The sequence below is a fragment of the Aquarana catesbeiana genome, linkage group LG07 (genome assembly GCF_042186555.1).
Source record: "Aquarana catesbeiana isolate 2022-GZ linkage group LG07, ASM4218655v1, whole genome shotgun sequence".
NCBI classification, from domain to species: Eukaryota; Metazoa; Chordata; class Amphibia; order Anura; family Ranidae; genus Aquarana; species Aquarana catesbeiana.
In genome coordinates this window covers 151,529,710-151,552,542 of record NC_133330.1, presented here as the reverse complement: position 1 = coordinate 151,552,542, position 22,833 = coordinate 151,529,710, and the positions used below count along the sequence as shown (strand labels likewise).

The following is a 22,833-nucleotide window of genomic DNA, read 5'->3' as shown; positions in this document are numbered from 1 at the left end:
ATCTAACAGGTTTACTGCAATCAATCCTTTAAATACAAATTAGTGGTATACATCACATGTGGAAACAATATGGTTGATTGATTCAATTCATAGTATATTCATCACCTATGCAGATACGTGTTTTTTACACCATAGACAATTAGCGGCCGATATCCTTCTCTCATCATTCTTATTCTCCAAATGTGTTATATGAACCTATGAAAAATACATACATAGATAGAATGAGCATACCCATATACAGACCTCCTTATTTCGAAAAACATTTCTATGTTTTTTTCATTTTTATTATCACTTATAAATCAATACTGTTAAATAAACAAATAAAGATCCAAATCAACATTTAAACCATATGGAGCAATAGTATTTAGAAAATGTATCCAATAAACTTCTCTTTTTCTCAGGGTTATTTCACGGTTACCCCCCCTCCTATTTTTCTCTATTCCCTCTAGGACCATATACTTTAATTGTGATGCATTATGTCCATATTCCACGAAATGTCTGGCTAATGGTAGTCGTGTTAGTTTGTCACGTATTGAATATTTGTGTCTTGCTATCCTGTCTTTTACTTTTTGTGTAGTTTCTCCAACATACACTAAACCGCATGGGCACTTAATGGCATATATGACATATGATGATTGGCAAGTGTAATACCCACGTATAGGGATATTGAAGCCCCTATGTGGATGTGCAAAAACTTTTCCTTTTATTATGGTGTTGCAATGTATGCATGACAAACAGGGATACGATCCAAGGTTTTTTTGTCCTAAAAAAGTTGGTTTAATAAATGTGGATGTGGGTTGGTCCGATTTTATTAGTCGGTCCCGTATTGTTCTACCTTTCCTATATGAGGACATGGGGGGGATTCCAGAATTCCAGTTTTTAAGTGCAGCAACCCTTTGGACTCTTTTTCTATATATAAGGTCGGTGGGAAGACCTGATTGCTGGCAGTGAATCGTAAGCTGGGTGCGGCTCTCCTCTACGATTTGAATATATTCTTCCCTTGAGCACCAGCTATTTTGTGTGGAATCATCACAAGGATGGCAACGAGTGGCTTATACTCTTTCTCTGAAACTGAGGCCTCAAGGATCTTCACAGACACTATGGGATCCAGAGATTTCCTGACCCAGTCATCCCCAATACAACTAATCAAGAAAATGGAGAAGCTTACACAGAGAGCTATTACAATGGATTTACACGAGGTAACACTAGCGGAATACTATAAGATGCAAATGATCCCCAGAGGATTAAGAGTTCGTTTAATTCCAACTTTATTTTCACAAAATATGGACTTCAAAACCAAGTTTGCACAAATTCTAAATAAATGTTCCTTTGATATCATGACATTAACTGTACAATTTTTGCAACAAGAAAGAACTCTTGTACAGCAGGAGATTGTCCAATTAGAAGAACAACTACAACAATGTTCAAATCAAGAGGAACTAATGGAATTTAAGAAAACTAACAAAGATAAATTGGAGAAATTTCATACTAATGTCCAGCTTCGCAAACGTACAAAACTTGAGCGGGACCGGGAAGACTACAAAAGTGATCGTGTCTATAACTGGATGGATCCCATATACCATCACCCAAAAGGACATAGGAAAATACAGCGCAAACAATTCGCTAGCTCCAACTCATCTATCACATCTACTGGATCATCAAACAACGCATCCACTACTCCTTTTTTACCAGCAAACATGATCGAACCCGGACCAGGAGGGGCGGCCGGAGAATCAAGAAAAGACGCAACGGGAGGTGTAACTACCAGACGGCAGAACCGACAGAGACACTAGAAGAAAACCTGGTACATAACATTTCTTCCATTATTTTGTCTGAAGCCAAACTTAGTGTATTAAATAAGGGTTTGGGCTTTTGCCCTAAAGAAAGAATGGATGATTTTGTACTTAAGCAGGATTTGTATAGATTTTACAGACAATTAAGATTTAAAGCACATTTCTCAGGTGGGTTGATTACCACATATAAGGAATCACTTACATTATCAATTAAAAATATGGGTTTAAAATTGAAAAGCACTAAAGTACCCCCTACATCATGTGCTGCAGTGGAGGTGTATATAGACAAAGTGGAAAATGACATAAAGAAATTCTTGTGTGATAGGAATAAAAGAGATCATATACCCCATAATTTGAATAAAGATGAGATTACAGCATTAAACTCCTTGTCAGCCCGGCGCGATATCACCATCAAACCGGCTGACAAGGGGGGAGCTATTGTGGTAATAGACACCCCCATGTATGAAAATGAAGTGATGAAACATCTTGGTGACACCCTTACATATAGAAAACTTGATTCTAGTGCAGTCTTTAGAGTACAAAAAAAGAATAAAAAAAATCCTTATGAATGCGGTTAAGGATAAAATTATTGATGACGAAACTATGGAATTTTTGGTGTGTGAATATCCAGTTACACCAGTATTATATACGTTACCAAAAATCCATAAAGACCCAAAAAAAAACCCGGGACGTCCCATTGTATCGGGTATGGAATCTGTAACAACCCGTTTAGCACAATATTTGGACAAATGTCTAACACCATTATTGTTAAATATCAAATCGTATATCAAAGACACTACAGATGTCTTGACTAAAATTCAGGATATTAAGTTGTCACCAGATTCCGTCCTGATATCATGGGATGTCTCCAGTCTGTTTACTATCATCCCTCATAATTTGGGAAAAGAGGCATGTCAACGACTGGTAACCCAATCAGGTATCTATAAAACTGAACAGATCTTGTTCCTTCTAGAACTGTTGAGAATTGTCCTTGAGGAAAACTATTTTCTCTCCAAGGATACTCATTTTTTGCAACTAAATGGGGCAGTGATGGGCTCAAATGTTGCACCCCCATATGCGAATGCATTTATGAATATGATAGAAACCTCTTTTATTTATGTGAATTAACTATTTCTCCAAGATTGCCATTGTTGGTATAGATTTGTGGACGATATTTTCGCTATATGGGATGACAACATGGAGAGCCTATTTCTGTTCAATATATTAACTATTTAATACCTGGCCTGAAATTTAATATTGAAATTGGTAAAGACAGGATTTCTGTTCTAGACACTACATTGAAGTTGAGTAACACACAGATTAGTACTGATCTGTATGTGAAACCCACAGATCGTAACCAGTTATTACACTTTAACAGCTTTCATCCCCCTAATGTTTTCTCGTCTATTCCAAAAAGTCAAATGCTGAGGGTACAGCGGATCGTGAGTGATCCCCTGTGCGGTGACCAGAGACTCAAAGAAATGAAAAATAAACTCATCAATAGAAGATACCCCCGAACCTTAGTTGATACGGAATCTCTCAATACTGACCATAATGTAACAACCCATAGAGAAACAAAGAGAATTCCCTTTATTATGCAATACCCCCCTTTTTTTCCTAAAAACATCTCTAAGATAATTAAAAAACATTGGAACCTTTTAAGAACTAGTTATCCGACGATACAGGAATTCTGGAATCCCCCCATGTCCTCATATAGGAAAGGTAGAACAATACGGGACCGACTAATTAATAAAACCGGACCAACCCACATCCACATTTATTAAACCAACTTTTTTAGGACAAAAAAAAACCTTGGATCGTATCCGTGTTTGTCATGCATACAATGCAACTCCACGATAAAAGGAAAAGTTTTTGCACATCCACATAGGGGCTTCAATATCCCTATACGTGGGTATTACACTTGCCAATCATCATATGTCATATATGCCATTAAGTGCCCATGCGATTTAGTGTATGTTGGAGAAACTACACAAAAAGTAAAAGACAGGATAGCAAGACACAAATATTCAATACGTGACAAACTAACATGACTACCATTAGCCAGACATTTCGTGGAATATGGACATAATGCATCACAATTAAAGTATATGGTCCTAGAGGGAATAGAGAAAAATAGGAGGGGGGGTAACCGTGAAATAACCCTGAGAAAAAGAGAAGTTTATTGGATACATTTTCTAAATACTATTGCTCCATATGGTTTAAATGTTGATTTGAATCTTTATTTGTTTATTTAACAGTATTGATTTATAAGTGATAATAAAAATGAAAAAAACATAGAAATGTGTTTCGAAATAGGGAGGTCTGTATATGGGTATGCTCATTCTATCTATGTATGTATTTTTCATAGGTTCATATAACACATTTGGAGAATAAGAATGATGAGATAAGGATATCGGCCGCTAATTGTCTATGGTGTAAAAAACACGTATCTGCATAGGTGATGAATATACTATGAATTGAATCAATCAACCATATTGTTTCCACATGTGATGTATACCACTAATTTGTATTTAAAGGATTGATTGCAGTAAACCTGTTAGATATGCTCTGACGGATCTTAGGAAGGGCGCAAGCATACTAACCCGAAACGTAATCCATCCATATCTGCATTATATAGGCATTTAATGTCATGATTACGTCTGGAAAGATTGTACTTGCTTTGTAATTTTTCCATGTGACTACATGAAATAAAGCAACCGAAAGTTTTTAAGTGCAGCAACCCTTTGGACATATATATATATATATATATTTATGAAAACATCAATTTCGATGAATGGGCTAATATTTAGGGCATATATTGATTGTAACTAGCCAATGTACAGATATTTGGGTGTTTATATCTGCATTGTAAACGTATTGGTCCAATGGGAGAATTGGTTTTGAACCCAATTTGAAATATTGCAAAAATGTCACTATGTAGCCAATGGTTTGGTATTTGGGGCTCTGTATCTTTAAATTTCCACAGTAAAATTTAACCGTATTGTAAGATATCATAGAGGGGGTGTGTATGACACATCTGCATTGTAAACGTATTGGTCCAATGGGAGAATTGGTTTTGAACCCAATTTGCAATTATGTCACTATGTAGCCAATAGGTTGGTATTTGGGGCTCTGTATCTTTAAAATTTCCACAGTAAATTCATACCGTATTGTAAGATATCATAGAGGGGGGTGTGTATGACACATCTGCATTGTAAACGTATTGGTCCAATGGGAGAATTTTTTTTAACCCATTTAGAAGTATTGGAAAAATGTCACTATGTAGCCAATGGGTTGATATTTGGGGCTCTGTATCTTTAAATTACCACAGTAAAATTTAACCGTATTGTAAGATATCATAGAGAGGGGTGTGTATGACACATCTGCATTGTAAACGTATTGGTCCAATGGGAGAAATTTTTTTGAACCCAATTTGCAATATTGCAAAAATGTCACTATGTAGCCAATGGGTTGGTATTTGGGGCTCTGTATCTTTAAATTACCACAGTAAAATTTAACCGTATTGTAAGATATCATAGAGAGGGGTGTGTAGGACACATCTGCATTGTAAACGTATTGGTCCAATGGGAGAATTGGTTTTGAACCCAATTTGCAATTATGTCACTATGTAGCCAATGGGTTGGTATTTGGGGCTCTGTATCTTTAAATTTCCACAGTAAAATCATACCGTATTGTAAAATATCATAGAGGGGGGTGTGTGTGACACATCTGCATTGTAAACGTATTGGTCAATGGGAGAATTTTTTTTTAACCCATTTAGAATTATTGGAAAAATGTCACTATGTAGCCAATGGGTTGGTATTTGGGGCTCTGTATCTTTAAATTTCCACAGTAAAATGTTACCGTATTGTAAGATATCATAGAGGGGGGTGTGTATGACACATCTGCATTGTAAACGTATTGGTACAATGGGAGAATTTTTTTGAACCCATTTAGAAGTATTGGAAAAATGTCACTATGTAGCCAATGGGTTGATATTTGGGGCTCTGTATCTTTAAATTTCCACAGTAAAATTTTACCGTATTGTAAGATATCATAGAGGGGGGTGTGTATGACACATCTACATTGTAAACGTATTGGTCCAATGGGAGACGTTTTTTTTAACCCAATTTGCAATTATGCAAAAATGTCACTATGTAACCAATGGGTTGATATTTGGGGCTCTGTATCTTTAAATTTCCACAGTAAAATCATACCGTATTGTAAATGTTAGAGAGGGTGATGTAACATATAATATAATGATTATACAGAGCTGTCACACATCCATTATGTTATATTTAGTTTTTGTGTGTTTAAAATCCAACCAAAAAATACTCATCTGATAGCATGACCACTGATTTGCAACTGTCTGATGGCTTGACTTCAGTAAAATGTTGGGATTGCCATCTCTTTCTGTATTGGTGACAATAGTGATAGAAATTGTGGAATGTGTTTTTACCACTCATTCTCTGGATATACATTAGCAGCTGGATTTACCGGCAAAACTGGTCAGGCTCCAGCCCTGCTCCTCGCCTCCACCCTCTGAGGATACACCCAGCATGGATCCACTTGCATCTACAGGAAAAGTACTGTTTTTTTGCATGAATATCTGCTGGTACTGAGAGAGTTAAAGAAGTTTGATGTGAACTGTCTGCCTAACAAACACCTGAGATACTTGAAGTGTGTGTGGTCACAATGTGTAAGACTTTATATGCCTATACTGCCACACATGTGGAACTGTGCACAAGTGTCCGCTGGCACTGAGAGGGTTAAAATCTAGATGTATATTGTTTGCTGGATGAGTTTCCAAGTTTACCTGCAAGTTGTTTTACTTCAACATATAAGATCCTACATGCTTACAAAGTCTTATTATTATTCTTTTTCTGCATATGGGACTTATTTACTTGAGTATGCTGTTATGCTGGATTTAAACATCACTGAGTGTGACACCTACACCACTGAGAAGGTGAATGGACATTATTGTTATGCCAGTTGAGTGGTTACTCTTGTGAGGGAGGGAGTGCAAGTCATTTTGAATAATACCAAATTTACACGCTTGTAAAACTTCCTCTGGACCGGGAGTGTCCCATGCATCAAAAACAACTTTTTACTTTTTATAAGTACCGATGCGAGGGAGGTAGCACAAACTACACAAGCATGGATACACTTTAATACACTGCCTCCTCTATACCACAACAGATGAAGCCAGCTATGTTGATCACAAGCTCATATCTAAATACAGGGGGTCCCCTAGTTACAAACATCTGACTTACAAACGACTCCTACTTACAAGCGAAGGGAGACAACAGGAAGTGAGAGGAAATCTACCCCTAGGAAGGGAAATTCACTCCTGTAAGAGTTATTATGAGAAAAAGGTACCTCTACTGATGCTTTATCACCAAGGCTTGTTTCCACAACAACCCAAAATTTTCAAAATCCAATTGTCATTGGGACAGAAAGTGAGGTGAAATCTTCTGAACAGGGGCACATACAGCAAAACAAATGTTACAGGGGTAATAACCCTTCCCTATGCTATCCAAAAAGCTTAAAAATAGTTTTTTTGGCTGGAGCTACACTTAAAAAATGTACCTGTTCTGACTTACAAACAGATTCAACTTAAGAACAAACCTACAGTCCCTAACTTGTTTGTAACCCGGGGACCCCCTGTATACTATCTTGAAAAAATACAAACCCAGTTATCTCCATGATGCCATATGGTCAAGGACTAACAACGCATATAATAGGGTCCATTAGTTCAAGGTGGACCTAGGACAGGCTCATACTTTCGGATTTGGAATCATTATTGATCATTTCTACAATATTTAGCTTTTTGTTTGGCTCTCATATTGCAGTACCAGGTTTTATGCTTAGGGTGGCTTATCCATACTTTAAATAAACAATATAGAGACCTGCGTATTTCATTTCTCAAGTAGTTTGATAAAGGTTTATGAGAAAATTGGGGGAGCTGGGACAGCAGGATAGCATAGTCTTGTGTTAAATGTGTACCATTTATGTATTTTAATATATAGAATAAAGATGTTTACTGTAATACAGTTGTGAGCTGTCATGCACCTATATGTATATACTCTTTCAATCTTTAAATAACCCCAAACCTTCTCCACAGTATAGAATTAGTGATTAAGATAAATGAAGGCAGGGCATCGTTTTGTTTAAATGTAAAATATTCATAAACACAATTTTTCATTACTGTGTTCAAAGCTCACCAAACTGTTTTGTTTTTAAAAAGTTTTTTCATGAATCTACAAGGATTAGTAGTAATAGTAAACATTGTCAATTACATTCCTCTTTAATTACAACAAAATGCAATTTTATAAAAATACACACAAATACACCAGTTGTGCATATATTTGGTAAATTAAACTGTGTGTTAAAGCTGGACTCCAGGCAAACAGCCTAATAAACATATGAAATACTTATAAGAGAACTGTTGTACCAGCTAATTCTTATTTGTCCATCCACTATGAGATTTGAACAGTTCTTACACACAGCATTTCCTTCTCTGGTAAGGCAGAGGACCTTATTTTTATCTGCTGCAGTTCAGTAACACTTACAGGTCTTGTCCCTCACCCAGCCTGTGACTGGACAGTAAAATGAGAGTCAGCAGGCTGATGAGCTCATTCTTCAATCACTCTGCTCTCTCCCCCTTGCAGCATGCTCCATGCAGTGCAACATAACTTATTAGCTCTTTGGAGGGGGGGAGGGTGCAAAAAAGGCTGGAACCAAGTCAAATTCAGGTACCTACATTGCATGATTGATGAATACAAAGATGCATTTTTTTATATCTGCCTGGAGTACAGCTTTAACTACCATGATGTACTAACTCAAGATAAAAATGTTCTATGCTGTGATTCCTTAGGACTGGTAATTATTGGATATGGGAAATCCTGGAGAGAGCAAAGAAGGTTTACATTGTCTACATTACGAAACTTTGGAATGGGAAAAAAGTCTCTGGAGGAGAGAGTGGCAGAAGAAGCTCAGTGTTTATGCACTGCATTTAAATCCTACAATGGTGGGTATTAAATGATGGTCTGAATACCATAAATAAACTGTATTAGAGGTCGACTGATATATCGGCCGATATTTGGTGTTTTACTTAAAGCGGGGTTCCACCCAAATTTTGAACAATATCTGTATGTATTCTCTTCCTTGCCTAGATGCTGACATGCCGTTTAAAAAAATTTAAATCGCCGTAATTACCTTTTATTTTTCTATTCTTCTTTGCACTTCCTGGTTCTCCTCCCATGGGAGTAGGCGTGTTTCTAGCCTCTCCCAGACTCCTGGGAGCTAGTCTCAGGCTTCCCAGGATGTCACTGAGCATGTGCGGGAACGAGCAGTGAATGCTGGGAGCACAGCATTCACCACATCCAGGAAATAAATGCTTGTGGGCTTCAAATGCCCACAATGAAGATGGAAACCGCCTGCAGTGAATAATATAAGTTATTCTTTCCGACGAAATCTGACACAGGCAGACATATTACACACAATATATGAGTATGTAATGCTGAGAAGAAAAGTTTGTGAATGAACTCAAAAAAAAAAAAAAAACGATAGATAGGTGGACCCCCACTTTAATTGGCATCGGCTGATTGTGCTGATAAAAAAGGCCGATATCAGCGGACTTGCAAATGACTTCTGTAATAGAAGTCAATGCAAGTTGCCTGAAGTCATCTGTGAAGACTTCTCTCCTCTCTGGGCAGCCTGCCAAATCTGATAAAAGAACCTGAAGAGATACAATGTTTACACTTATCAATGAGCTGAACTCTGTGTGTAGAAGCTCTCAGTTTAACCATTTAAAGACTAAATCTTTTCTGACACTTGTTGCTTACAAGTAAAAATCCTGTATTTTCTGCTAGAAAATCACTTAGAACCCCAAACATATTATATATATATATATATATATATATATATATATATATATATATATATATATAGATAGATAGATAGATAGATTTTTTTAATATTTAAGATATAGTTTTTAAAAAAAAAAAATCTAAATTCTACCTACAAGTGAACTGATTGGAGGTTTGTTATGTTTAATAAATGTTTAAATGTAAAAAAATTTCTGCATCACTTATTACTTAAGGTTGCAGTGGAGGGATTGGCAGAGAGGGGTGGCGGACACTAAACGGTTGGTAAGGAGGACAATTCTGGCACCAGCATTCATAATAGACTGAAGAGGGGATAGCTTGCAGAGAGGTAGGCCAATGAGGAGGGAGTTACAGTAGTCAAGGCGAGAGATAAGAAAGGAGTGAATAGGTTGTTTAGTGGTTTCAAAGGTTATAAAGGGGCACATTCTGGAGATGTTAAGGAGGTGAAGTCTGCAAGATTTGGACAGTGATTGCATTTGGACCAGAAAAGACAGGTCAGGAAAAATTATGAGCTCAGTTTTAGAAAGATTGAGTTTGAGGAAGTGGCATCCATGCTAATATGTCCATTAATAAGTTAGTAATAAAAGAGGAGACTGAAGGAGTGAAGTGAGGAGTGGAGAGATAGATTTGTGTGTCGTCAGCAAAGAAATGGTAGTGGAAGCCATGGGAGTTTATTAACCACTTGCCGACCGCCTAACACAGATATAGCAGAATGGCACAGGCAGGCAAAATCACGTGCCTGGTACGTGAGCTGCCTCCCGCGGGCGGGGGGTCCGATCGGGCCCCCCCGGTGCCCGAGGCGGTCGGCTTCTGTCTGGGAGCGATCAGAGGTGAGGGGGAGACCATCCATTCGTGGCCCCCACCTCGCGATCTCTCCCAGCCAATGAGATTCTTCCTCTGCTGCTGTATAGTAAACAGCAGCGGAGGAAGTGATGTCATCTCTCCTCGGATTGGTATTTTCCGTGTCGGCGCCGAGGAGAGAAGACATCTGAGTGAGTTGCACACGTCAGGCACATATTACACCCCCCATCACTCCCCGATCACCCCCTAATCACCCCCCCCCCCCCGTCACACTGACACCAAGCAGTTTTTTTTTTTTCTGATAACTGTCACAAACTGACACCAATGCAGTAAGTGTAGTAGGGCAGTTAGTGGTAGCCCCCTTTAGGTCTAGGGTACCCCCCTAACCCCCCCTAATAAAATTTTAACCCCTTGATCACCCCCCGTTGCCAGTGTCACTAAGCGATCATTTTTCTGATCGCTGTATTAGTGTTACTGGTGACGCTAGTTAGGGAGGTAAATATATAGGTTCGCTGTCAGCATTTTATAGCGTCAAGGACCCCCATATACTACCTAATAAAGGTTTTAACCCCTTGATTGCCCCCTAGTTAACCCTTTCACCAGTGATCACCGTATAACTGTTACGGGTGACGCTGGTTAGTTAGTTTATTTTTTTATAGTGTCAGGGCACCCGCCGTTTATTACCTAATAAAGGTTTAGCCCCCTGATCGCCCGGCGGTGATATAACTTAAGTTTTAGGGTCAGATAGGGTCTGCGTCGCCCCAGGCAGAGTAAGGTTAGTGCCAGTACAGCTAACACCCACGCACACAGCATACACCTCCCTTAGTGGTATAGTATCTGAACAGATCAATATCTGATCCGATCAGATCTATACTGGCGTCCCCAGCAGTTTAGGGTTCCCAAAAACGCAGTGTTAGCGGGATCAGCCCAGATACCTGCTAGCACCTGCGTTTTGCCCCTCAGCCCGGCCCAGCCCACCCAAGTGCAGTATCGATCGATCACTGTCACTTACAAAACACTAAACACACATAACTGCAGCGATCGTAGAGTCAGGCCTGATACCTGCGATCGCTAACAGTTTTTTTGGTAGCGTTTTGGTGAACTGGCAAGCACCAGCGGCCTAGTACACCCCGGTCATAGTCAAACCAGCACTGCAGTAACACTTGGTGATGTGGCGAGTCCCATAAGTGCAGTTCAAGCTGGTGAGGTGGCAAGCACAAGTAGTGTCCCGCTGCCACCAAGAAGAAGACAGACACAGGCCCATCATGCCCATAATGCCCTTCCTGCTGCATTCGCCAATCCTAATAATTGGGAAGCCACCACTTCTGCAGCGCCCGTACTCTCCCCATTCACATTCCCAACCAAATGCAGTCGGCTGCATGAGAGGCATTTTCTTTATGTCCTCCCGAGTACCCCTACTAAACGAACCCCCCCAAAAAAGATGTTGTGTCTGCAGCAAGCGCGGATATAGACGTGACACCCACTATTATTGTCCCAACTGTCCTGGTAATCCTGGTCTTTGCATTGGTGAATGTTTTGAACGCTACCATACACTAGTTGAGTATTAGCGTACAGCATTGCACAGACTAGGCACACTAACACAGGGTCTCCCAAGATGCCATCGCATTTTGAGAGAACCGAACCTGGAACCGGTTACAGTTATAAAAAAAAAGTGTAAAAAAAAAATATATATATATATATATATATATGTATATATGTATATATATATATATATATATATATATATATATATATATATATATATAATATAAAATTTTAAAAAATAGTTGTCGTTTTATTGTTCTCTCTATTCTCTCTCTATTGTTCTGCTCTTTTTTACTGTATTCTATTCTGCAATGTTTTATTGTTATGTTTTATCATGTTTGCTTTTCAGGTATGCAATTTTTTATACTTTACTGTTTACTGTGTTTTATTGTTAACCTTTTTTTTGTCTTCAGGTACGCCATTCACGAATTTGAGTGGTTATACCAGAATGATGCCTGCAGGTTTAGTTATCATCTTGGTATCATTCTTTTCAGCCAGCGGTCGGCTTTCATGTAAAAGCAATCCTAGCGGCTAATTAGCTTCTAGACTGCTTTTACAAGCAGTGGGAGGGAATGCCCCCACCACCTTCCATGTTTTTCTCTGGCTCTCCTGTCTCAACAGGGAACCTGAGAATGCAGCCGGTGATTCAGCCAGCTGACCATAGAGCTGATCAGAGACCAGAGTGGCTCCAAACATCTCTATGGCCTAAGAAACCGGAAGCTATGAGCATTTCATGACTTAGATTTCGCCGGATGTAAACAGCGCCATTGGGAAATTGGCAAAGCATTTTATCACACTGATCTTGGTGTGGTCAGATGCTTTGAGGGCAGAGGAGAGATCTAGGGTCTAATAGACCCCAATTTTTTCAAAAAAAAAAAGGAGTACCTGTCACTACCTATTGCTATCATAGGGGATATTTAAATTCCCTGATGTCCTAGATGTCATTTCCAGTGATGCGAGTTTCTCTTCTTTCTTGACCCGTCTGGTGGTTTTCTATCACCGATATCACAGACCTTACTAATACCTGGGTCCCCGAAGCCTGTGACTGGCCAGCCACTGGTAAACATTGTACAGCACCATGTCAAGTTTTTATCATTTTTTGGCATAAACTATGACTGTATTAGCAGGCATCTTGTCCTTTATGTACTTGGGCTCTTGGATCTATCTGGTATGTAGGCCTTCATATATACCATACCTCACAGGTGGCATCTTTGTTTTCCTGGGAGCGCCTTGTTAGTGTTATGCATTTTTGGTTTCTTTACCAATATCCCAGTGATCACTATGAGGCTGTCCTTTTTACCACTATTTGACATTACTTTTCGCTCCAGCTGTGTATACCTACACAGGTAGTGATGTAGCAGTCCAGCACCCTACAGTATATGCTTGTTCTATTCTTCAGAGTGTATCTTGTTTACCTTGTCGGTGTGAAGTCTTTGGTCCTGGCTTTGTTCCCTAGCTAACCTGGTTCCCAGTTCCTGGTCACTCTCTATCTGCACTGAATTTACTGCACCATAGCTTCGCAGGACGGGACTGTGGTGGAGGACAAGTGGCCAGAACAAATAATATACAGTATGTTGTGCTGCTGGCCATTGGTGGAGAACCTCACCCCCCCCTCCACCCCCAATCCTTTCCCCATTCATCCCTCAGTCAGAGCAAGATCTTCAGTTACTGCCTGTTTAGGCCTGTGATCCCAAGACCTGGCAGAGGAAAATCTTTCTTGGTGTGGTGTGATGGTATTTTATTTAGGAGACCCCATATAATTTCAGAAATCATCTTGTTCAGCTCATCGGCTGAAATCCACCTTTGTGACATATACTGTATATACTATATTCTTTAAGTCAACACCCACCTTTTACCATCCATGGCCACCAATGTGACATCACAGCACTCTTTTTGTGGTGCACTTTCTTTAGCTCACATAAACCTGTCTTAGCCATGAGATGGATAGTTGGTTGTGTTTACCCCCAGATGCCAAAAGTAACTAGTCCTTTCCTGGACCTAATATCCTAATTTTCTCCTGACCTCTAGTCTCATTCTGACCATTGGTATTTCTTCTGACTAGGGATGAGCCGAACACCCCCCTGTTCGGTTTGCACCAGAACATGCGAACAGGAAAAAAGTTTGTTCGAACACCGTTAAAGTCTATGGGACACGAACCTGAATAATCAAGTGTTAATTTTAAAGGCTTATATGCAAGTTATTGTCATAAAAAGTGCTTGGGGACCTGGGTCCTGCCCCAGGGGACATGGAACAATGCAAAAAAAAAGTTTTAAAAACGTTTTTTCAGGAGCAGTGGTTTTAATAATGCTTAAAGTCAAACAATAAAAGTGTAATATCCCTTTAAATTTCGTAGCTGGGGGGGTGTCTATAGTATGCCTGTAAAGGGGCACATGTTTCCCATGTTTAGAACAGTCTGACAGCAAAATGACATTTCAAAGGAAAAAAGTCATTTAAAACTAGTCGCGGCTATTGCATTGCCGGTCCGACAATACACATGAAAGTTCATTAATAAAAAGGGCATGGGAACCCCGAACCAAAATAAAAAAAAACAAAAAAAAACGTGGGGGTCCCCCTAAATTCCATACCAGGCCCTTCAGGTCTGGTATGGATTTTAAGGGGAACCCCGCGCCAAAATTAAAAAAAAAACAGCGTGGGGTCCCACCAAAAATCCATACCAGACCCTTATCCGAGCACGCAACCTGGCAGGCTGCAGGAAAAGAGGGGGGACGAGAGAGCGCCCCCCCTCCTGAACCGTACCAGGCCACATGCCCTCAACATTGGGAGGGTGCTTTAGGGTAGCCCCCAAAACACCTTGTCCCCATGTTGATGAGGACAAGGGCCTCATCCCCACAACCCTGGTTGGTGGTTGTGGGGGTCTGCGGGCGGGGGCTTATCGGAATCTGGAAGCCCCCTTTAACAAGGGGACCCCCAGATCCCGGATATTACACTTTTATTGTTTGACTTTAAGCATTATTAAAATCACTGCTCCTGAAAAAACGTCCGTTTTTAAAACTTTTTTTTGCATTGATCCATGTCCCCTGGGGCAGGACCCAGGTCCCCAAACACTTTTTATGACAATAACTTGCATATAAGCCTTTAAAATTATCACTTTTGATTTCTCCCATAGACTTTTAAAGGGTGTTCCGCAGCATTCGAATTTGCCGCAAACACCCCAAAGTGTTCGCTGTTCGGCGAACTTGAAAACAGCCAATGTTCGAGTCGAACATGAGTTCGACTCGAACTCGAAGCTCATCCCTACTTCTGACCATGACTCACATTGCTCCTTTGGTACTTCCTGGCTTTGACTTTAGGTTTATCTACAACCACATCTTGGTTAATTCCTCTGTTATAGCATTTGCCCATTTGATATTGATCTCACTGTGTCTGACATTCCTTACATCTGTCATATTTGAAATATTGGAATCTGTCATGTCTAAAACTTTTTCACTTTTTGAAGCCTGTGCCTTTGCAACCTGTGCAAACCATCCCAATTGTGGCTGGTGACTGCCATAAACATAAAATTCCTGCCACTGGATATATCCTATGTGAACTGACTAGGAAGTAGGTAGATAGTTTGCCCACTGTTCTGGATCTTGAACCCAGTGCACGCCATGTTGCTTAATATGTACACATGTGATATGCTACTTTCCACTGCAGTATATTTTAATGCATATGACTTTATACTATATTTTTACTATAACATATATTTAATGTTGCCCTATGTTATTTGTTTCTCAGGTCAGCTATTTGATCCTCATTATCTCATTGACAATGCAGTTAGCAATGTCATCTGTTCCATAACATTTGGGGATCGATTTGAATATGATGATGCAAAATTTCAAAAACTTCTACATCTTCTGGATGCAGCCTTAGAGTCTGATTCTGGATTTCTGGCTCAGGTATTATATATTAATCCTAGATCGATCAGCTGATCCTTCCTGACCGGCATAAAGACCCTGTTGAAGGGATGCCAGGGCTGGGCGAGAGGGGGTTAAGTAAGTTCCTGAATACTGCTACCTCATATTTATTCTAATGTTAAAAGGCTAACTTTACCTTTCGATATTTAGGACGTAACATATAACATGGTATCAAGCTGCCCCCCTTCCCCCTCTGGCAGGATCACAGGGGTTCTTCTCCCTGGTGGCTCATGTCACTTTTGAATTTGGCACAGCTGTGTAATGCTCTCCTGCCACCACTGCATCATTCATTCACAGAGATCTGTGAATAAATAAACTACAAGTTCCATGTGCCAATACGACATAGGGATTTGTAGTTGGCAATAGAAAACAAGTGCAGTGATCACCACATTTGCAGTCTACCTCCACAGATGAAGGTCCATACCAACCCTGGAGAAAGAGTCTGCAGGGGCCTGTGCACTGCACCAGCAATTCACTGATTCCATTTGCAATGCGTTGCAGGCTTATATGCAAAAAATAATAAAATGCAAATATGGGTGCATTTAATTTTCCTCTTGCAATACGTAGACCTGGCCTTTAAAGTTCATATTCAAAAGGTTTTATGCTACCACACAGGTGTAGCGCACCCCACGTAGGAGCCGCAGGAAGAATGGGATCCCCCAACCTGCACAGCCAAGCACACCTAATTTTTACAGACACACTTGAGTCAGTAAACAGTCCAGCGCTTTGTGGGTTTTTTTTTGTGTTTTTTTGAGGGGATAAAACTTGGATGGGGAGTAGAGGTATTATGGGATGCCCACTTGACTTCATAAAACTCTTCAGGGACAAATTGTCCTATATATAGCTACAGTCCTTTGAAAAAGTATTCATACCCCTTGAAATTTTCCACATTTTGTCATGTTTCAGCCAAAAACGTAAATGTATTTTATTGGGATTTTATATGATAGACCAACACAAAGTGGCACATAATTGTGAAGAGGAAGGAAAATGATAAATGGTTTTCAAACTTTTTTACAAATAAATATGTGAAAAGTGTGGCGTGCATTTGTATTCAGCCCCCTTTACTCTGGTACCCCTAACTAAATTCCAGTGAAACCAATTGCCTTCAGAAGTCACCTGATTAGTAAATAGAGTCCACTTGTGTGTAATTTAATCTCAGTATAAATACAGCTGTTCTGTGAAGTCCTCAGAGCTTTGTTAGAGAACCTTAGAGAACAAACAGCATCATGAAGCTCAAGGAACACACCAGACAGGTCAAGGATAAATTTATGAAGAAGATTAAAGCAGGGTTAGGTTATAAAAAAACATCCCCAGCTTTGAACATCTAACAGAGCACTGTTCAATCCATCATCCAAAAATCAAAAGAGTATGGCACAGCTGCAAACCTACCAAGACATGGCCATCCACCTAAAATGACAGGCCGGTCAAGGAGAGCATTAATCAGAGAAGCATCCAAGAGACCCATGGTAGCTCTGGAGGAGCTGCAGAGATCCACAGGTCAGGTGGGAGAATCTGTCCACAGGTCAACTATTAGTTGTGCACTCCACAAATCTGCCATTTATGGAAGAGTGGCAAGAAGAAAGCCATTGTTGAGAAAAGCCATAAGAAGTCCCGTTTTCCATTTATAAGAAGCCATGTGGGGGACACAGTAAATGTGTGGAAGAAGGTGCTCTGGTCAGATAAGACCAAAATTTAACTTTTTGGCCTAAAAGCAAAATGCTATGTGTGGCGGAAAACTGCACATCACCCTGAACACACCATCCCCACCGTGAAACATGGTGGTTGCAGCATTATGTTGTTGGAATGCTTTTCTTCAGCAGGGAGAGGGAAGCTGGTCAGAGTTGATGGGAAGATGAATGGAGACAATTACAGGGCAATCTTAAGCCGCGTACACACGAGTGGAATGTCCGACAGAAAAAGTCCAACGGAAGCTTTTCATCGTCTATTCTGATCGTGTGAATGCTTTATCAAGCTTTTTTTTTCGAAAATTCTGACGGACCTAGAAATGGAACATGTTCTAAATATTTTCGACGGAACCAATTCCTATTGGGAAAACCGCTCATCTTTATGCTGTTCCGACGGACCAAAAACGACGCATGCTCTGAAGCAAGTACGAGACTGAAGCTATTGGCTACTGGCTATTGAACTTCCTTTTTCTAGTCCTGTCGTATGTGTTGTACGTCACCGCGTTCTGGACATCAGACTTTGGTGTGACTGTGTGTATGCAAGACCGCTTGAGCGGAATTCCGTCGGAGTTCTGTCAGAGAAACCTTCGGAATGTATTCCGATGGCAGAACCGGTCGTGTGTACGCGGCATTAGCAGAAAACCTGTTAGAGTCTCAAAAGACTTGAGACTGGGGCAAGGGCTCACCTTTCAGCAGGACAACGACCCTAAACATACAGCCAGAGCTACAATGGAATGGTTTATATCAAAGCATATTCATGTGTTAGAATGGCCCAGTCAAGGTCCAGACCTCAATCCAATTGAGAAGCTGTGGCAAGACTTGAAAATTGCTGTTCACAGAGGCTCTCTGTCCAATCTGATAGAGCTTGAGCTATTTTGCAAAGAAGAATGGGCAAAAATTTCACTCTCTAGTTGTGCAAAGCTGGTAGAGACATACCCAAAAATGCTTGCAGCTGTAATTGCAGTGAAAAGTGGTTCTACAAAGTATTGACTCAGAAGGGCTGAATACAAATGCATGCCACACTTTTCAGATATTTATTTGTAAAAAATGTTGAAAACCATTTATCATTTTCCTTCCACTTCACATATATGTGCCACTCTGAGTTAGTCTATCACATAAAATCCCAATAAAATACATTTACGTGTTTAGTTGTAACAAGACAAAATGTGGAAAATGTCAAGGGGTATGAATACTTTTTCAAGTCACTGTATATACACTCCTTCCTCTTCCTCCAGCACTTCACTTACATAGTTACATAGTAGGTGAGGTTGAAAAAAAGACACAAGTCTATCAAGTCCAACCTATTTGTGTGATTATATGTCAGTATTACATTGTATATCCTTGTATGTTGTGGTCATTCAGGTGCTTATCTAATAGTTTTTTGAAACTATCGATGCTCCCCGCTGAAACCACTGCCTGTGGAAGTGAATTAACGAGTGGCCACGTGTCTTATTAAACTCCCTTCCACGGAAAAATTTTATCACTATTGTGGGGTTACCAGTATGGTATTTGTAAGTTAAAATCATATCCCCTCTCAAGCGTCTCTTCTCCAGAGAGAATAAGTTCAGTGCTTTCTTCATAACTAATATCCTCTAGTCCCTTTATTAGCTTTGTTGCCCTTTTCTGTACTCGCTCCATTTTCAGCACATCCTTCCTGAGGACTGGTCCCCAGAACTGGACAGCATACTCCAGGTGAGGCCGGACCAGAGTCTTGTAGAGTGGGAGTATTATCGCTTTATCTCTGGAGTTGATCCCCTTTTTAACCAGTTACCAACCGGCCCATAGCCGAATGACGGCTGCAGGGCGGTTGGATAACTCTGGGTGGACGTACTATGACGTCCTCCCAGAATTCCCCTCTCGCGCGCCCCCTGGGGCGCGCACCCGAACACATCCGTGACCCGGCAAATGGCCGCTGATCGCGGCCGTTTACCATGTGATCGAGCCGTCAAATGATGGCGCGATCACATGTAAACAGACCGGCGTCATCTGATGACGCCGGTTCCTCTCCTCCCCTCCTGTGTACCGATCGGTACACAGTGAGCGGGGAGGGGGATGGATGGATGTCTGCAGCGCTGTGGGCTGTATGTGTAGTGCCCACAGCGCTGCACAGAGACATCCATCCATCCATGCTCAGCCATCCCTCACTACTAATGCTGTGCAATACTCTGCAATACCCCCACAATACTCTGCAATACCCCCACAATACTCTGCAATACCCCCACAATACTCTGCAATGCTGTGCAATACTCTGCAATGCCCCCACAATACTCTGCAATGCTGTGCAATACTCTGCAATACCCCCACAATACTCTGCAATACTCTGCAATACCCCCACAATACTCTGCAATGCTGTGCAATACTCTGCAATGCCCCCACAATACTCTGCAATGCTGTGCAATACTCTGCAATGCCCCCACAATACTCTGCAATGCTGTGCAATACTCTGCAATGCCCCCACAATACTCTGCAATACTCTGCAATGCCCCCACAATACTCTGCAATGCTGTGCAATACTCTGCAATGCCCCCACAATACTCTGCAATGCCCCCACAATACTCTGCAATGCCCCCGCAATACTCTGCAATGCCCCCGCCATATTCTGCCATGCCCCCGCCATACTCTGCCATGCCCCCGCCATACTCTGCCATGCCCCCGCCATACTCCGCCATGCCCCCGCCATACTCCGCCATACCCCGCCATACCCCGCCATACCCCGCCATACCCTGCCATACTCCGCCATACCCCGCCATACTCCGCCATACCCCGCCATACCCCGCCATGCTGAGCCATGCTGAGCTGTACTCGCCCTCTGTATGTGGCCAGGCTGTGGAAGTCTCACACATGGGGTATCGCCGTACTCAGGAGGAGCAGGAGAATCTATTTTGGGGTGTCATTTTTGGCATGTACATGTTATGTGGTAGAAATATTGTATAAATGGACAACTTTGTGTTAAAAAAAAAAAAAAAAAGCGTTTTAACCACTTCCCGCCCGCCGGCCGTCATACAACGTCCTTGACTTTGTGCGGAGATATCTGAATGATGGTTGCAGCTACAGGCATCATTCAGATATCAGCTTTTTCAGCCGGCGATTCCCTACACCATGAGAATGATCATAGCAGCTGTTCCACTGCTTGATCGTTCTTACGGGAGGCGAGAGGGGACGTCCCCCCTTCCCGCCGCCTTGCGGTGCTTCTACCGACTCACCGCTACGATCGAAGCCAGGATCTTTTTTTTTTTTTTTTTTTTTTTTAATTTCAGGCTTCCCAGCCTAGAGGTGAGATGTGGGGTCTTATTGACCCCATATCTCACTGTAAAGAGGACCTGTCATGCCATATTCCTATTACAAGGATGTTTATATTCCTTGTAATAGGAATAAAAGTGGTCAAAATTTTTTTTTTTTTAGAAAAAAGCATCAAACTAAAATAAATAAAGTAAAATGAACAATAAAAAAAAAAAAAAAAAAAAAAAAATTTTTAAAGCGCCCCTGTCCCTGTGTGCTCGCATGCAGAAGCGAACGCATACGTAAGTCCCGCCCACATATGAAAACGGTGTTCAAACCACACATGTGAGGTATCGCTGCGATCGGTAGAGCGAGAGCAATAATTTTGGCCCTAGACCTCCTCTGTAACTTAAAACATGTAACCAGTAAAAAATTTTAAAGCGTCGCCTATGGGGATTTTTGAGTAGCAAAGTTTGGCGCCATTCCACAAGCGCGTGCAATTTTGAAGGGTGACATGTTGGGTATCTATTTACTCGGCGTAACTTCATCTTTCACATTATGCAAAAACATTGGGCTAACTTTACAGTTTTGGTTTTTGTAAAGCACAAAACAGTTTTTTTTCCAAAAAAAACGCGTTAAAAAAATTGCTGCGCAAATACCGTGCGAGATAAAAAGTTGCAATGACCACCATTGTATTCTCTAGGGTCTTTGCTAAAAAAACATATATAATGTTTTGGGGTTCTAAGTAATTTTCTAGCTAATAAATGATGATTTTTACATGTAGGAGAGAAATGTCAGAATTGGCCTGGGTGCTCCAGAACGCCTGAAGGTGCTCCCCTGCATGTTGGGCCTCTGTATGTGGCCACGCTGTGTAAAAGTCTCACACATGTGGTATCACCATACTCGGGAGTAATAGCAGAATGTGTTTTGTGGTGTAATTTGTGGTATGCATATGCGGTCTGTGAGAAATAACCTGCTAATATGACAATTTTGTGGAAAAAAAAAAAGTAAAAAAAAAACCTTGATTTTGCAAAGAATTGTGGGAAAAAATGACAACTTCAAAAAAATCACCATGCATCTTTCTAAATACCTTGGAATGTCTTCTTTCCAAAAAGGGGTCATTTGGGGGGTATTTGTACTTTTCTGGCATGTTAGGGTCTCAAGAAATGAGATAGGCCGTCAGGACTTCAGGTGTGATCAATTTTCAGATATTCGCACCATAGCTTTTGGACTCTATAACTTTCAAAAAGACCAAATAATATCCACCGATTTGGGTTATTTTTACCAAAGATATGTAGCGGTATAAATTTTGGCCAAAATATATGAAGAAAAATTACTAATTTGCAAAATATTATAACAGAAATCAAGAAAAATGTATTTTTTTTACAGATTTTTCGGTCTTTTTTCTTTTACGGCGCAAAAAATAAAGAACCCAGCAGTGATTAAATACCACCAAAAGAAAGCTCTATTTGTGTGAAAAAAAGGACAAAAATTTCATAAAGATACAGTGTTGCATGACTGAGTAATTGTCATTCAAAATGTGAGAGCACCAAAAGCTGAAAATTGGTCTGGTTAGGAAGGGGGTTTAAGTGCCCAGTTGTCAAGTGGTTAATGCATGCCAATATTCTGTTTGCTCTGTTAGCAGCAGCTTGGCATTGCATGCCATTGCTGAGCCTATCATCTACTAGGAACCCAAAATGCTTGCAAAATGAACACAGACTCAGCTGGGAAACTTTTAGTAAATCTGGCAAAGCACTCAGATCAAAGCAAGAGCCCTTTACAAGTAGGGACCCTGGGCCCCTTTGGTTGTGTAGCAAATTCCAGTGTCCAGCTTACATCCCTATGAGTACGGATCCCAGCACCACCTCTTCGGCACTGCCAGCCCGCCTGGCTGCTGCTGCCCCTTTCACTAGCCCTCCTAGACTGACACTGTTCCCACAGTCCTCCCAGGCTGCATACTCACAAGCCCATACGGCTGACTTCT

At 40.8% G+C, this 22,833-nt stretch overlaps 1 protein-coding gene across 1 annotated transcript in view; it reads left to right on the top strand.

Annotated features, from left to right (window-relative positions):
• The window catches only part of LOC141103295 (cytochrome P450 2D15-like), a 110,430-nt gene that overhangs the window by 36,998 nt on the left and 50,599 nt on the right, over nucleotides 1-22,833 (top strand). Inside the window, exons 3-4 of the mRNA XM_073592721.1 lie at nucleotides 8,671-8,823; nucleotides 15,767-15,927. Coding sequence (XP_073448822.1) covers nucleotides 8,671-8,823; nucleotides 15,767-15,927 — 314 coding nt within the window. The remainder of the gene's footprint in view (nucleotides 1-8,670; nucleotides 8,824-15,766; nucleotides 15,928-22,833) is intronic.